The sequence below is a fragment of the Solanum dulcamara genome, chromosome 4 (genome assembly GCF_947179165.1).
Source record: "Solanum dulcamara chromosome 4, daSolDulc1.2, whole genome shotgun sequence".
Taxonomy (NCBI): Eukaryota; Viridiplantae; Streptophyta; class Magnoliopsida; order Solanales; family Solanaceae; genus Solanum; species Solanum dulcamara.
In genome coordinates, this window is record NC_077240.1 from 10,185,094 (window position 1) to 10,199,765 (window position 14,672).

The window sequence follows — 14,672 nt, forward strand, 5'->3', positions numbered from 1 at the left end:
GGAAAACTTTTCAATTTTTTTAAAATGTTAATATACCTCCCAAAGTTTTTAATTGCTCTAATCAAGCCTACTTTTCATTTAATCTTATTTGACCAAATCAAAGTCATCAATATTAAAAACAAGGCTTGAAAGCAACTTTTGTTAAATTTTCACGGGAGAGCCACCCTTTAAAATGATGAGATGGATCAACTAGTTTTGTTTAGAATGAAAGCTATATATAGAACAGTACTCTAAGAAAGGGTATCCACTCATTTGAGGAAATATAAGCCTACTTTTTTTAAGCGAAACTTGATACTTTTTTTGTATTTTTCTAATGTAACTAGTTACTTTTCATAATGTATTTGCTTTACCTACTTGATTTTTTTGATGTGTTTTATTTGAGTCGTAAATCTATCAGAATCATTCTCTCTTCCTTCGCAAGGTAGGGATAAGTTTGCGTACATATCACCCTTCTAGACTCCACTTATAAAATTATATTAGGAATCTAGAAACTTTTGCTTACATTGTATTATTTGGTCTACTTACCGGAACTGATAACACATTCTCTATGTAGGATTATAAAGATTCTTTTTTGTCTCTCTTTAGCCCTATGTATCTTATTCCTAGGAGGTCTTCCTCCACTAGCAAGTTTTTTCGAAAAACTTTATTTATTCTGGTGTGGATGGCAGACAGGCCTATAATTCTTGATTTTAATATAATTTCTTACAAGCGTTGTTTCTATCTACTATTATCTAAAAATAATCAAGTTATTAATAACTGGACGAAACCAAGAAATAATCCCCATGTGCGAAATTATAGAAGATCTCTTATTGTTGTTTTTTCTACTTGTGAAATTATATTAGGCATCTTATTGTTGTTTTTTCTTCTAATGTAACTGGTGCATTGGCACTTGAAGTTTCAATCAACACCGAACATTCTTCTGGAATTGTTGGATGCCGCTCTCACTTCAAGTAATTGAAACGTATGTATGAAAAAGCTTCTTATATAACAAAGTTAAATTGAAGTTGTACGACCTCTTTTGATTAAATTTTGAGCTGAAAATAAACCACTTCTAGAAAAATAGCAGATGTACTATCAAAGCTTCACTCCCAAATTTTAACTTGGTCCTACATATTTGACACATCATTTATTCGAATGCCTCAGAGCTGCTGTACCTGCTTGTTCTTCAAATGACCAAAAAAAACATAAAAGAATAAACAAAACAAACACGAGAAAGAATATGTAAATAGCTGTCTTTTTATTATTTGACTAGATACGAAATAACTTCCCTCAAGCTTCTCGTTAGAAAGGCTTGACCAGCAAAAGACTACATTGATCAACATTCCAGGTAAATCTGTTCCAACACAGCAATTATATGCGTCAATATTTTAAGTTGGATACCTCCATTTATTGCACTACAGCAGTATTAATTAAAAGATAATATCTCAGTCAACTATCAAGTAATCAATACAAATGCATCTAAGAGAGACGAGAATTACCATTAATGGACCACCTACCATAAAAATGATGAGATTTGATACAGCAAGTGCTAAAATTTCAAACTTACCATATAGATGACCAAATAAAAGAAACCTTATTACAAACGCTATTAGTATGAAATCGAAATCTACAATGCAAATACAGGACAAGGATTATATCATTAAAAGAGAAACACCGAGCTACTGAGAGAGAGGGTAGAGTATTGACATCCATTAACTGATCCTTTAAACTGAGCTATTTCCTGTGACATTCAAGACCTTCAACCAAGAGCCAATGGCCGAAAGAAGAACATCCCCTAAATATTTCGACTATTGAGAAAAAAAAATGATAAAAATGAAAAAAAAAAGCACATATAACAAAGTTTAAGATTCTCTCTAAAAGTGTAGAGGTGTGCCATCATAACTTTGAAAAGGGAGAGGAGATGTGGACTAAAACCTATATGGATAAGATACACAAAAAGAATGTCACTGACAGAATACAGTATGTTTCATCTTTGAACTTGGTCGGCAACATGGTTGTTAGCGGTTGAAGAGGAGGCCACCCTGCCATTTAACATCCCGTTATCAACAGGTGGACTTACGCCCCACTTCCCTTCAGATTCCAGGGGTTCAATCACTTTAACAGTTCCATCTGTCAACCCAACTGCAAATTGGCTGGGTTCCTGTGGATGTGCTGCAACTACAAGCGGATACACAGCTTGACTCCTGAGACATACGACACATGCATTAAGCCACGACTTTTTTAGATCAAAGAACCATCACAAGATAATGAGATTGGAACAAGTAAAATTAGTACATGAATCAACATCTTACAAAGTGCACGATAACATATTTTAACATGTTAGCTGAATGAAAATAAAAAAATGGATTTGCAGAAGTGAATAAATACAAGTCAGATTCAAAAGACGGATGCTATATCTGTTCTTACCCAGTCAACACTGCCTGGGACAAATAAGCCGAGGGAGCAACACGACATCTGAGTCTTAGGGTATCGGCGTCAAATACACCAATGTTGCCATCAGAAAAGGAAGCATAAACTAGTTGACTGTTGCAGGAGTACGCCGCATAAGCTATTGGTGCAGAAAGTGCATCTTGAGGGACCCACTGCAAGAAACAGAATCAATAAGAAAACAAACTTTTACGTGTCTATAATTTGAAGATGTTTAGGGATTTGTTTTACCTGGCGAATTCTTTCCATCTTTGATACATCATAAATTGCTAACTGTGTTTCATGGCATACTAGCAAGCGGATTTGGTCCGCGTGAAATTGTACTCGAGTGTCACCACTAGGTGCTTTACCAGCAGGCAGCTGAATGGGAACTGATTTTCTCTTGTCCCATGAATCAATGCTCCATAAACAGAGCTGCAATGGTTAAATTCCATGTTAATACATATGAAATAAGGTATCTATAGCATGTCAAAGAATTAGTAGATATGCACATGCTGCCATAAATGAAAACAAAATACAGAAACATAATTGGCAGGTGCATTCAATTCCAGGCTTCAGGCCATGGATCTGTTCATTATCAAGTTCCAAAGGGGCAATAATGTACGAATTCTATAGATTGACAACTTATCATGATGTTCACAATCACAATTCAATCAGGACTGCTACACCTGGTGTATTTTTCCTCATACAAAATAAGAAGTAACAAGCAATAGACACCCTCCCCACCCCCTCTCCCCACCCCAAAAAAAAAATGAAGGTTGAGGCTGGCACTACGAGAAAGCTACTTGGGAAGTCTTCGTGTTGCGTTCTCCTTTAGCAGAAAGCTAATTGAATAAAATGTAGGTTCTATATCTGTTCCTTTATCCTTTTACAGTTCAAAAGAAATAAGACAAGGCATCACAAGGAATATGTAAAAGAAATAGAACAGTGACTTACCTGAGCATCAGCACCTGATGAAACCAATATGTTGAGGTTGGTGGAGAAAGCAAGACCAGTTATGCGCTTCTGATGGCCCTTCAACTTAGATTTTACCTATAGATCAAATGCAGTAAACATGAAAAATGGGTCAATTAACCAACTCACAGATATCGTTGAATATTGAAGTAGTTTTATAAATTACCTCATCAACTCTAACATTGTAAATGTGGATTGTTGAGTCCTCCATGCCAATGGCTATAATGTTGTTATCTTGAGGATGGAACGCTAAGAAAGTTGAAGCCGGCGGAGGTGGCATAAATGTTGTCATTACCTATACATCTCAGTTATTATCATATCCACAAAGCAAACCACTCAAATAGTATGTTAAAAGAACAGGACCCTCTTCTATAGATTTACCTTAAACGTCATCATATTGAATAGTGACACTTTTCCACCAGCAGCTGACATTACATAAGAGTCATTCTTTGATAGAGCGATGCAAGGAACAGCCTCTTCCAAATTGATACCTACGACATCATTAGTCATAAGAAGACCACTGTTCGGTTGCCAATATTGTGGAACAACATTAGCAGTGGCCTTTTATAAGACACCAGACATTTCAGAAGTTAGTTTGTATAACATTTTTGAAAATAAACATGTAGCTGAGACAATTATCAGTTAACATTTTACCTTGCCACTTGGATTTTGTTCATTGCGGATCCACTTCCACAGCTTTTGAATACCATTCGAACCAAGTGCCAGGATACCAACACCGGAATTTGTATAAAGAAGCCTTGCAACCTATATAGAAGTGTCATTTAAATGATCCAGTTACATGTGAATCACAATATAGAATAAGTGCACACAAATTAGACAACACACCTTATTATTCGAATCTGAGCTCTCAGGCATGGTAACCAGCCTGCATTGAGCTTGATCTAAAATTTCAGTCAACTGCCAGGGTTTGGCCTTATCTGAAACTTCCTCTAATATTCTTGGTTTCTCCATGCTTCTGGGCACAGAATCAACTCCATTCTGCAAGGAGGTAATACAAGAGGATAAATTCACTGAACTGAAATACAGACGATGTTTGAAGCTAAAATATGCGCTTATTTAACAGATTGTGGAAGATTAAACTGAGAAAGAAAAAAATTGAAATACAACATACAAGGATAGGAGACGGCCTGATAGGAGAGCTCCTTTCAACTTTACAATTGACAGGAGTAGCATTTGGAATAGAAGAGCCAGAACCCTGCTAAAAAAAGCACAGGGAGATCTTTTTTACTTTTTAACATAATAAACTACGCTCAGAATAAGTGGGAGAAGCAAACAACCACCAATACCTTAATAGCAGCTGCTTCAATGGGTGATCTTAGTGCTTCAAAAGGTGGGGCTTCAACTGTTCTCAAGGATCTCATACCAGCAACATTTGCCAGTATCTTAATCCCATTGTCAGAAGAAGTAACAGCAAGAAGATTCCCCTCCTTGTTGAATCTCAAGCGTGGAAGACTCTGCAACAACAACCACATTTAAAGCCATCTTCAAAATATACAGAAGGTTCCGATTGGTTTGATAATTTTAATATTTCTTTTTTTTTTCCAATTCCTTTTCTTTTTTGGTATATTGTGGGGATGGTTGCTCAAATGATACTAGAACTAAGATAAGCACTGACCGGGAGACCACCATCAGCATCTACAGTTGTAAGAATGTTTAAATTGTCCATGTCCCAAAATTTTATCTGGCTATCTTCACCCACAGCCAAGAAGTGATTTTGAGTGGTGTCAAACTGCACGACACCAGCTGATTTCTTTCTAAACCCAGAATAAGTCCTCTTTATGGCTCCTTCACTTTCATTCCATTCCACAAGAAAAGAATCACCTTCTTTACCAGTTCCGCAAGAGAACAATCTATAAGCATAAAAATCAACATCAAAGAGTTAATAAAAGTCAGTGGAGGCAGCAATACTTGTAAAGACCAATATACAGTAAATAATGGATTCTCATGCAACCCTACCTAGTTCCGTCAGCACTATAAAGCATGGTGGTACACCAATGACCAGGAGCATCATAGTCAACTCGAGAACCCATATTGTCATAGAGCCAAGCTTTTATTTTCCCATCTATAGCAGTAGAAAAAATGAACTGCACATAGAATACAAAACAAGATGTTATTTGAGGGTGGCAAACACCATTACAAGGCATGTAAACTCCTGAAAATGCATCAATAATGCCTTAACGTCCTTTCATTCTCAATAGAGTTGCATCGAGTTCAAAGCATTTCTGTCTAAACATAAAACTAAAAGCTAATATGTTATCTACATTTTCAGAATCGTCAACAACCGTACAAATCATGACAGAATCTCCAAATGCCTACAATTGAGGTAGGCAATAGCTTCTCAGATGGTACAGTGGACCATCAGCACTAAGATAATTAACATTTAACTAATTTCATGGATCAATTTGTGCATAGAAGAATATGGTTGGATAAATGCATGCAGAATCCCACAAGTGGTCTGGCTTTCAGAAGATGATTATGTCCTCCTTGGACTTTCTTGCAAATTTTTACAAAGTGATCAACCAAAACCCTCCCAGTTTCCACCAATAATAACTAAAAAAAAGGGGAAGCCCTGTGCACTAAAAGCTCCCGCTATGCGTAGGGTTCGGGGAAGGGCCCGACCACAAGGGTCTATTGTACGCAGCCTTACCTTGCATTTCTGCCAGAGACTGTTTCCAAAGCTTGAACCCGTGACCTCCTGGTCACATGGCAGCAACTTTACCAGTTACTCCAAGGCTCCCCTTCTTTCCACAAATAATAACTATTTATGCTATTTCCGAGAAGGATGAATCTAGATAGAATGTCAAAGGTTGCATGATGGTGATAACTGAGTAATCACAACTGACACCCAATTGTAATGACACTGTAAAAGGTAAGAAGAATGCCAATGAATGTTCCCTAGCACTAGCAACAGTAGATAATTAATTCTTATCCTATTTTGTAGTAGTTATTGAATTTTTCCTAGCACTAGCAACACTAAGCAGAACTCTGCACCTACATTTTGTAAAACTTTCCAACTACCAGTGGAGGGGATTAGTCAAGCGTTATTCAATCCTGAAGCAATGACAAGCAACATATGCAAGTTCTTCCATGTCTGGAAATACCTGAATGCTCTCCTTTTGATGAGGGCATATGGAATATACAGGAGCTTCATGTCCTTCAAAATTAAACAGCTTTCTTCCTGTTATATCCCACACCTGTTTCAAATTTTTCATTCAGCATTTCCCTAAATGAGTTTGCAGTTCCAACTGAAATAATGAAGCTTCAGATGTTACCTTTATCAACTTATCATCTCCACATGTTACTATACATAACTGCTTGTTTGGATAAGCGAATGCTAAGTCATTGACACTCCCAGCATGGGCATCCATCTTAAATCACAAGGGTGCAGGTAAGATTGAGTTATGAAAATAGCTTTTAAGTTAGCCACAACATACGGTTCAACTTGTTCAAAGAAAAAGAAAGAAACAACAGAAAAATCTACCTCCAAATGCTGGCGCAAGTCATTTGTTCCAACAGTGGCATACAGATGGACCAAATGCTTAGAGAATGCAACACCTGCAATACAAAGTACAGTTATGAACATCCACAAGAAACTGTATAATAACAAAATTAAAGAAGGGCACACACCAACGAAGGTCCCATCTGGACTCCATGCAACACGGCTTACAGAAAATGGTGCATCTTTGGAAGCAGAAGCCTGTGGAAACTTTCAGTTGTCAGTAAAGAAAAATAGTGCACTGTACTACCATTCGAAAAATCTTAAAAGACATCAAACCAGAGACTCACCCACAGAAGTGCATATTGGTAAAGAGACCAATCTCCCAAATTATACAACTGAAGATTTTATTTGAATTTACAACTATATGCCAGATAAAAAAGCAACCATATTGAAGAAACAAATTAAAAATCAAAACTTGAATGTTCGCTCTCACTTCCAGCGAATCAATTTTTAATGAATTTGTATTGATTAACCTGAAATGTCAGAGTACACGCTTGAATATCCCATATTTTAAATGCCTTCGCAACCAACTTCTCTCGTGTTGCTACTTCCCAGAGCGTTATTTCACCATTGGTGGATCCAACTGTTCAGCACACTCCATAAAGTTAAGAAGAAGAAGATATCTTAACAGCTATGACTCTTCTATCACTGCTAGTCCATGCAGAATAGGCACAAGGACACAGCAACAATAGCATACATGGACAGAAGATCTTAAACAGTAATATACCGAGTAGATATGTATGATGAGAAGGATGAAAGTCCATGCTGGTGACCGAGGATCCCTGAGGTAAAGTAAAAGCTACTGTCCTTGGTAAGTCATCAATGGACCAAGAGGTTGGATGACGAACCGTAGGATACGTAACCTGAAAAGGAAAAAAGATGAAACACATTTCATAAATTTGATATGATCTGATGTGATGATAATATATTTGAGGGTGAATTCTGCAGGAGGAAAGAAAAAGAAAATATATCATTTAAGAAAGATCCATCTTCAGTAATACCTCCTCAACAGACTGTGCAGGTCGTAAACGTTTCATTAATTGATCATGATCAGCACTCTGATAGTCAAGCATACCTAATGTAGCTGGAGGTGTGAGGGGGCGCTTCAAAATTGAAACTGTTCAAGAGAAAAACATAGTCAATAGAAGTGGAGAATATCATCTCTGGACCAAATACTCACAGTAGTATCAATTGTCTGCTTGATTGCATCATGTTCAAGCTAACTAACCCGAAGTGTTCAAAGTTATATTTTGCAAGATCTAGATCTTTTTAGTCAGAAGGCGAGCAATCTTATTCTTGAACACATCAATTTTGGACCCTATTTAATGGTACCGGAGTACTGATGAGGCATTTTGATCCTCAAGTAAATAAGAGCTACTGTTCTTTCTTTTTATAGAGTAGGTGAAAACAAGAGTTACAGGCTGCTTGGATTGGCTGATTTTAGATGCTTTTAAGCTAAAATGGCTTTTAAGAACTTTTATAGAGTTTGAAAATTAAAGAAGTGCTTTAAAGCACTTATTTTTAAGTCAAAATAGCAAAAATAAGCCAAAAACCATAAGTTAGAAATCCTAACTTGTGGCTTTTGGCTTATAAGCCAAAAGCAATAAGTCAATCCAAATGGGCTCTTAGTATGCTTTCTTCCGGCCTAGTTATTTGGTGCTTCTTTACCAGAATACTATTGACATGCATTCTAGAATAAACATTGAGAAATTTGCTAATATAATTACACAGTATGTTCATGGATTTCTTTGACCTCTCAAAATATGAGTTGTTCTTTTTAAGTTTTAACAAATATTTGAAGCATAATCGATGGTGTCCACCAGAAGCCAGGCCCCTAGTTGTTCGAAGAAAACTAGTTAAAACTCACCTTGATTTGGTTGAACAGGCAGGGATGATGCTGTAACAACAGCTGCTTGGACAGATGAAGAAGCAGCGGCGTTTGCCATCCAGCCTGCTAAAGCATTAGCATTTGCAGCTGCTGCTGCAGCGGGTGGAAAGGGCTACAAGCAACAAATTAAAATACATGATTTGACCAAGTGAGCCAAGCAAAGACGTGGTCACTGGACATTAAGTAATAAATAAGTTAAATCACCAAAAGTATCATAACTAGAGTAACCACAAAGAATCATACCCCATGCGCCCCAAGTGCTGTAAAAGTGGCAGGTTTTGCAATCGCTGCAGGAGGAAGATTAACGGGTGTGGGTGCAACAGCTCCATTTGGAATAGTACATGTATGATCTGTGAACAGCGTCTTAATGTCAGGGTTTGGCCTTGGGTTCTTGCAAAGCTGGTGCTGCCAATTGAGACTGCAGAAAATGCCAAAGTGAAAGATCAAATCAAAAGACATGATTCCAAGTTTAACTGCCAACATAAACAGCATCATGTTCAATTCCAAGTATACAGTTAATCTTTAGACAACGCAAAAAAGGTATTAATCACGAGAAGTACACATCTGAGAAGACAACACATCTAGGTTATCTTGCAATCTATGAACTAAGTCAAGTCGTGGGAAAACAGACCATTTTATAAACTAGCACTCACTTCCGCTCATTGTACTTAAGAATTAAGGAACTCGAAAGCCAAAAAAGTAACAAGGTAATTGACAATTTTCTTGTTAACAGGGAACAAAGACAAGTGAAGGTCAAGACCAATGACATCCCCCCATGCATGTTTGTTGACTCGAATATGGACAAAATTAGAATGATTCATTCCTCTGCCGAGGAAAGGAGCTGTAAAGCCAATAGAGCCAATACAAAGTTCACAAATGCCAGTACGTTAACCAAGCAGTCAGCACTAAAATATCTTCTTTTTTCCCGTGACGTAAAGAAACTAAAGAAATGGGCACCAAATATAAGAACTGATATTATCCTTCTTGATAGATTAGTATCAGAAAAAACATAAGAGATTCTTCACCTTTGATTGATTAATGTACGCAATCTCGAAGATCTCAGAGTCGGGAAGACAAGCTTTTCACGGAAAAGAGGATTTGCTTCAATCAACTTCTTCAGCTCTATCAACATTATGCTACGTGCTGTCTTGGTGTCACCATACTTCGAAAGCTGCTCGTTCTCTCTGAAACCAAATAACCAAGTAATTTAGAAGGCCATTACTTGACTTACATTGAATTGTTAAATCACATTTCAGGAAAGATAAATATCAAGCATGGAAAAAGAAAAACAGTCATTCTACAAGCATTCACCGCAGAATTGTCATTCACAGAAAACCTATTGGCTCACAAGAAATTCCAGCAACTCAATAATTCGAAATATGCAACTTATAGAAGCCTTGGATCTCAGACAATCTACTACTAAGCATGCAGATACCAAATTCTGCATTTTGCCTCCTTCCATCTAAAAAATTTAGTCTAAATTTACTTCCTATTTGGTTCACAACCAGAAACCAGAAAAGAAAAGAAAAAAGAGACCAAAAAAAGAATCCCTGTAAAGCCCATAAGTAAATTACCTCATATATTACAACTTTATCACAGTACTATATTATGAGGCGAATTATTGCAACTACAGTTCATTTATTAGTATTCCTAAAGGAAGCAAAGGGAGAAAATATACCACTGTGCATTTAGTCTCCTCCAACTCCATGATGAGCTTTTTTGGCATATATTTATCTTCTCGCCTTTTCCTCCCAATATAAAAGCCTAATTGTTTTATTCTGAAATATTTGCCAGTTGAGCTACTACTAAAATGCATTTAGAGCCCGTTTGGATGGGCTTTTAAAAAGTAACTTCTATGTATGAAGTGTTTTTAGAACTTTAAAGTGCTGAAAGTTATTTTTATAAATAAACAGTTGAGTGTTTGGATAAAAGTGCTTAAATGAGGAAAATTATGTGAATTTTAGGGTTAAAAGAATAAAAAGGGTAGTTTGGGAATTTAGTTAAAATATAAGGGATATAAAAGTAATTTCCATGGTTAAAGAAAATGACTTTAAGCACTTAGAAAAAAAAAAGTTAGGAATCCTAACTTTTCATTTTTGACTGACTTTAAGAACTTTCTGGCTTAAAGTTAGCATTAGGCAAACACGTCCAAAAGCTGAAAAGGGGTTTTAAGTTGGTTTTTGACCAACTTAAAGCCAATCCAAACGGGCTCTTAGTCATTAGGTTTGCATTAAAATGAAATTAAATCGTACAATTAATTTCCCAATCTGGTTCAAGTTGAAGTATATGAACTTCCAACACTATAAAGAAATAGTCAACTTGTCTAGATTTCTTGCAGAGAGGACAGTCCATGAGTCAAAGAACATGATCAAAACAGCAATAAATGGACTTGGATTTGGTCCTTCTCGAGGGGTCTGCAAGCCTTGTCGAGGGCGTTAACCAGTCATACCATGGCTTTAGAAAAGAAGGATATTCGACTACACGAAGCAACATTTTAGCTTCCACCTAACAGACCAATTTTCAAAATTTTACTCTTATCTACAACATTAGGACTGAAATAATAGTTCTAAAGAGAATTTACTTTGTCTTCTAAACAGGATTTCTATTTCTTTGTTCTACTGCAATGAAAGTTTTAGGCAGATATCAACTACTATTAAACAGCATTCTACTATTCTCACGATTTACCTAAGACTGTAAGAGAAACACTGAAACCAGTAAATAGTTCCCTCAAGATTGCCAGAATCACAGAACTGACACCAATGAGAATTTGGAGTCTACTTATGCAATAACAAGCCTCTTAAGAATGAAAAAGCTATTTGGTTTATTCTCTCTCATTGTCTAATTATATGTCCTTTAACAATGCAAAAGTTGGTTCTTCTTTCAATGTGGCTATGCATGGATATTCCTTTCACATAACATGAGAAAATAGCTACCTGAAATTGGTAAGTGTCAAGAGCTGAGTGATTTCTTTGTAAAGGTCCTCATTGAATGTAGAGAACACTTTTAAATCACTCACAAGAATCTCAACTGCCTTTGCTTTGTCTTGCCTGAAATAACAAACAACATGGCACACAGAAGAAAAAAAGTTCAAATCAGAGCCCTACTGCAGAAATGTATCAATGGCATTGTAAAGTAACAACATGGACATACTTATCAAGAGCTTCAAGATATTTCTGCTTTCTTATCTCGAAAAAGATTTTCATGGAGTATCTGTTGTCATCAACTTTAGTAAATCCAGACAGGTACTTCTCAACTTCGTCCCATTCACCTGCATGTACTTTCTCCTCAAAGTACTTCATATTGAAGAAAAATCCTGATTCTTGCTCTAGCCTGCAAACAAAATGACACATTTTTTTGGTTAATCATTTTCAAGCAGAGATAAACAGACGGTTGAATGCAAGAAAACTCTAAATTCTAGTCTTACATTTACAAATCAACAATAAGAAGGAAATAAGATGTTTTAATATTACAAAAGTTTTCACTCACCCCACACTGGAAAAATTGATGTCAACAGAAAAAGAATGAGAGAGAGATTCAAAACACCCTCGCTTAAACTTGATACTACTCCATCAAAGTTTTCATTCCCCACACACTGATAATTGATGTCAACACTAAAATGAAAAGAAAGCTTTGGACACACTCAATTGCACTTGATACTTACCTAAGTTTTCATTCCTCACAAACTGATTAATTCATGTCAACTAAAAATAGGAAAGTTTATACTATTCAAACACTTATAAATAAATGATGCCAGAAAGTTTTCATTCCGCAAATTAATCTCTTTACATACTTTAAACCTCATCTTTTAATGACTTCTCATTCATAGAAGCACTAAATAAATAATTAAAAATTGGTCATTTTTTCTTTACAGATTATTAGTATCATTTAAGACACATTAAATGCATCTCATTAACTCTGCACCAGAATTTACAAAAATACAAAAAAAATGAAAAAAAGCAAAGGATATAAAAAGCACAGCAAAAGTAGCTACATCAAGTGGTTTTTCATTTCCTTTTTTAGATAAATTACCAGAACAACCCTAAAACTAAACACAGCTTATTTCACCTTCAAGAAATAAAAAAGTTTTTCACTTTCAACAACCAAGTAAAAATAGTAAACTACTCACAAATAACATGACAATAAAATCCAAAATAAAAAATTAACACATACATATGTGTGTGAGAGAAAAATGAACATATAAAAAATTAAAAAAATAAAAAACATACTTGTGAACGGACTCCTTAAATTTTTCCTCTTCGAGAAACTGGAGTATGAGGAACACCAATTCTCTGCTTAGAGAAGACATTTTTTCCAACAATTAGAAAAACCCCCAAATCCAACAATCTCCGATTCCAGAACTGAACAGATCCAAGCCCTAGATATCCACACGCGCTACGATTTCTAGGGTTTCAGCTCCTCCTCTCCCACAAAAACAATAAAAAAAAAACAGTGCTTGATTTCCAAAGCCGAAGAGAAAGAGAAGTTATATATATTTAGAGAGAGAAAGAAAGAATAGGTTTAGAGAGAGAGAGAGAGAGAGAGAGAAAAGGGGAGGATGGGTGTATTTGTAGTGGGGGAAAGAGAAGAGTAAAGAAGAATGGAAAATAGGGTGGGTGGGGGAGGACTTGGTCTCGCTATCTTCGATGCGTTAAGCAGTAGCCTATCTTTTTTATACTGACCTATCATTGATAAGTTAACTTACTTATCACTTTCGTGGATAAGTTCGTTGTAAAAAGGAAGTTCCCTTATTAAGGAAGTTGGCTTTCCTTATCGATAAGTAGGATGTGACTGGACTTGCGGATTTGAAATGGGGAATTCAAATAGAGTTGAATATTCCGGTTGAATTACGATTTTCGTCGTGGGTTACGTGTGCTATTTGATAAGAATGGTACTCTTTGGTTTTCGGCGGCATTTAATTTACTCGTCTAATCTATCGCGATATATTGATTTCTCCTTTTTGTATCACGAATGGGAATGAACTTTGGTCATGTCAGAGGGAAAAAAAAAGTTTGTTTTTGAAAATGAATGAATTCAGAGAAACAGCGCGTGTTCACGCATTTAGTGAGATAAGGTGGGTCCATTTGTATTTTTGTCTCACTTAGACGTGGTTCTTTCTAACAAGCAAGGCGCGTGATCTCTTAAAGGTTTTTTTAGGCTTTTCTTTCTTTTTTGTTTTTTTTATAATTATTGTAGGAGAGAAAAACAAATTAATATAAAATCCAATTTAAAGGGACTACAATAAGAAAATTTTTATTATGGTTGTGTAAGGAAATTTTTTAATTGAAATTATTATGTGCCTTATGGGTCCCACCACAGCAACTTTAACTTGTCCTTTCTCTTTTCAATCCTTTTTTTTTTCTTTTTTACCTTTTTATTTCTTGTAACTTTTAAATAACTTCATCCAGTTTTATCTATATATATTATTCTTACGAGGAATAGATGGTCCTTAATATTTGTCATTTTATAAAATTAATGCATGATATTATTATTTCTATTTTACTTTTATAAGTTATTAGCCTTGAAGATATATATTTGAAGAAAAACTAAATAAATAATTCATGTCAATTTGTCAAATTAGTTAATCAAAATAAATTAATTCATGTTCATTGATAGAAAACTTGACTTCAAAAAGATATTAAATTAGAGTATAATAAAAAATTTATTTAATTTTTTAATGTACGTGAAATTTAAAATGATGATATATAAATAGAAACAGAGAGAGTATTAGAATATAGAATAATGTAAGAAAAGATATATAGATTTTAAAAATGAAAGAAAATGTCATTTTTAATTATGTTTTTTTCTATGCCTATTATAGGATGAGAAATATTTTTTTAGAGGGTATAGTCATCTAATGTTATATCTCGTAATAAGAGTGTTAAT

The 14,672-nt window shown here is 35.4% G+C and overlaps 1 protein-coding gene across 3 annotated transcripts; it reads right to left on the reverse strand.

Annotated features, from left to right (window-relative positions):
• Positions 1–1,618: 1,618 nt before the first annotated feature.
• Positions 1,619–13,337, reverse strand: LOC129886124 (topless-related protein 3). Of its 3 annotated transcripts, none has more exons than XM_055960673.1 (25): positions 13,016–13,337; positions 11,940–12,119; positions 11,723–11,836; positions 9,815–9,973; positions 9,033–9,207; positions 8,769–8,901; positions 7,903–8,018; positions 7,629–7,764; positions 7,375–7,484; positions 7,030–7,099; positions 6,884–6,957; positions 6,675–6,770; positions 6,504–6,596; positions 5,359–5,486; positions 5,018–5,252; positions 4,689–4,856; positions 4,514–4,597; positions 4,228–4,380; positions 4,036–4,146; positions 3,763–3,942; positions 3,548–3,676; positions 3,364–3,459; positions 2,659–2,841; positions 2,407–2,582; positions 1,619–2,183 (listed from the first exon to the last, which is right to left on the reverse strand). In XM_055960673.1, the coding sequence occupies exons 1-25, from the start codon at positions 13,093–13,095 to the stop codon at positions 1,967–1,969; spliced, it is 3,396 nt and encodes a 1,131-aa protein (XP_055816648.1). In that variant the 5' UTR covers positions 13,096–13,337; the 3' UTR covers positions 1,619–1,966. The 3 variants fall into 3 exon arrangements, with proteins under 3 accessions (XP_055816648.1, XP_055816647.1, XP_055816646.1); XM_055960672.1 differs by having other exon boundaries at positions 4,514–4,600; XM_055960671.1 differs by having other exon boundaries at positions 6,884–7,099.
• Between the last annotated feature and the right edge of the window lie 1,335 nt (positions 13,338–14,672).

Coding starts and splice junctions, on each gene's coding strand:
- LOC129886124 (XM_055960671.1), bottom strand. CDS start 13,095: ATGTCTTCTCTAAGCAGAGAATTGGTGTTCCTCATACTCCAGTTTCTC. Junction 5,487..6,503: donor ATCAAAAGGAGAGCATTCAG/GTATTTCCAGAC, acceptor TTCTATGTGCAG/TTCATTTTTTCTACTGCTAT. Junction 4,598..4,688: donor TTGAAGCAGCTGCTATTAAG/GTATTGGTGGTT, acceptor TTTTTTTAGCAG/GGTTCTGGCTCTTCTATTCC.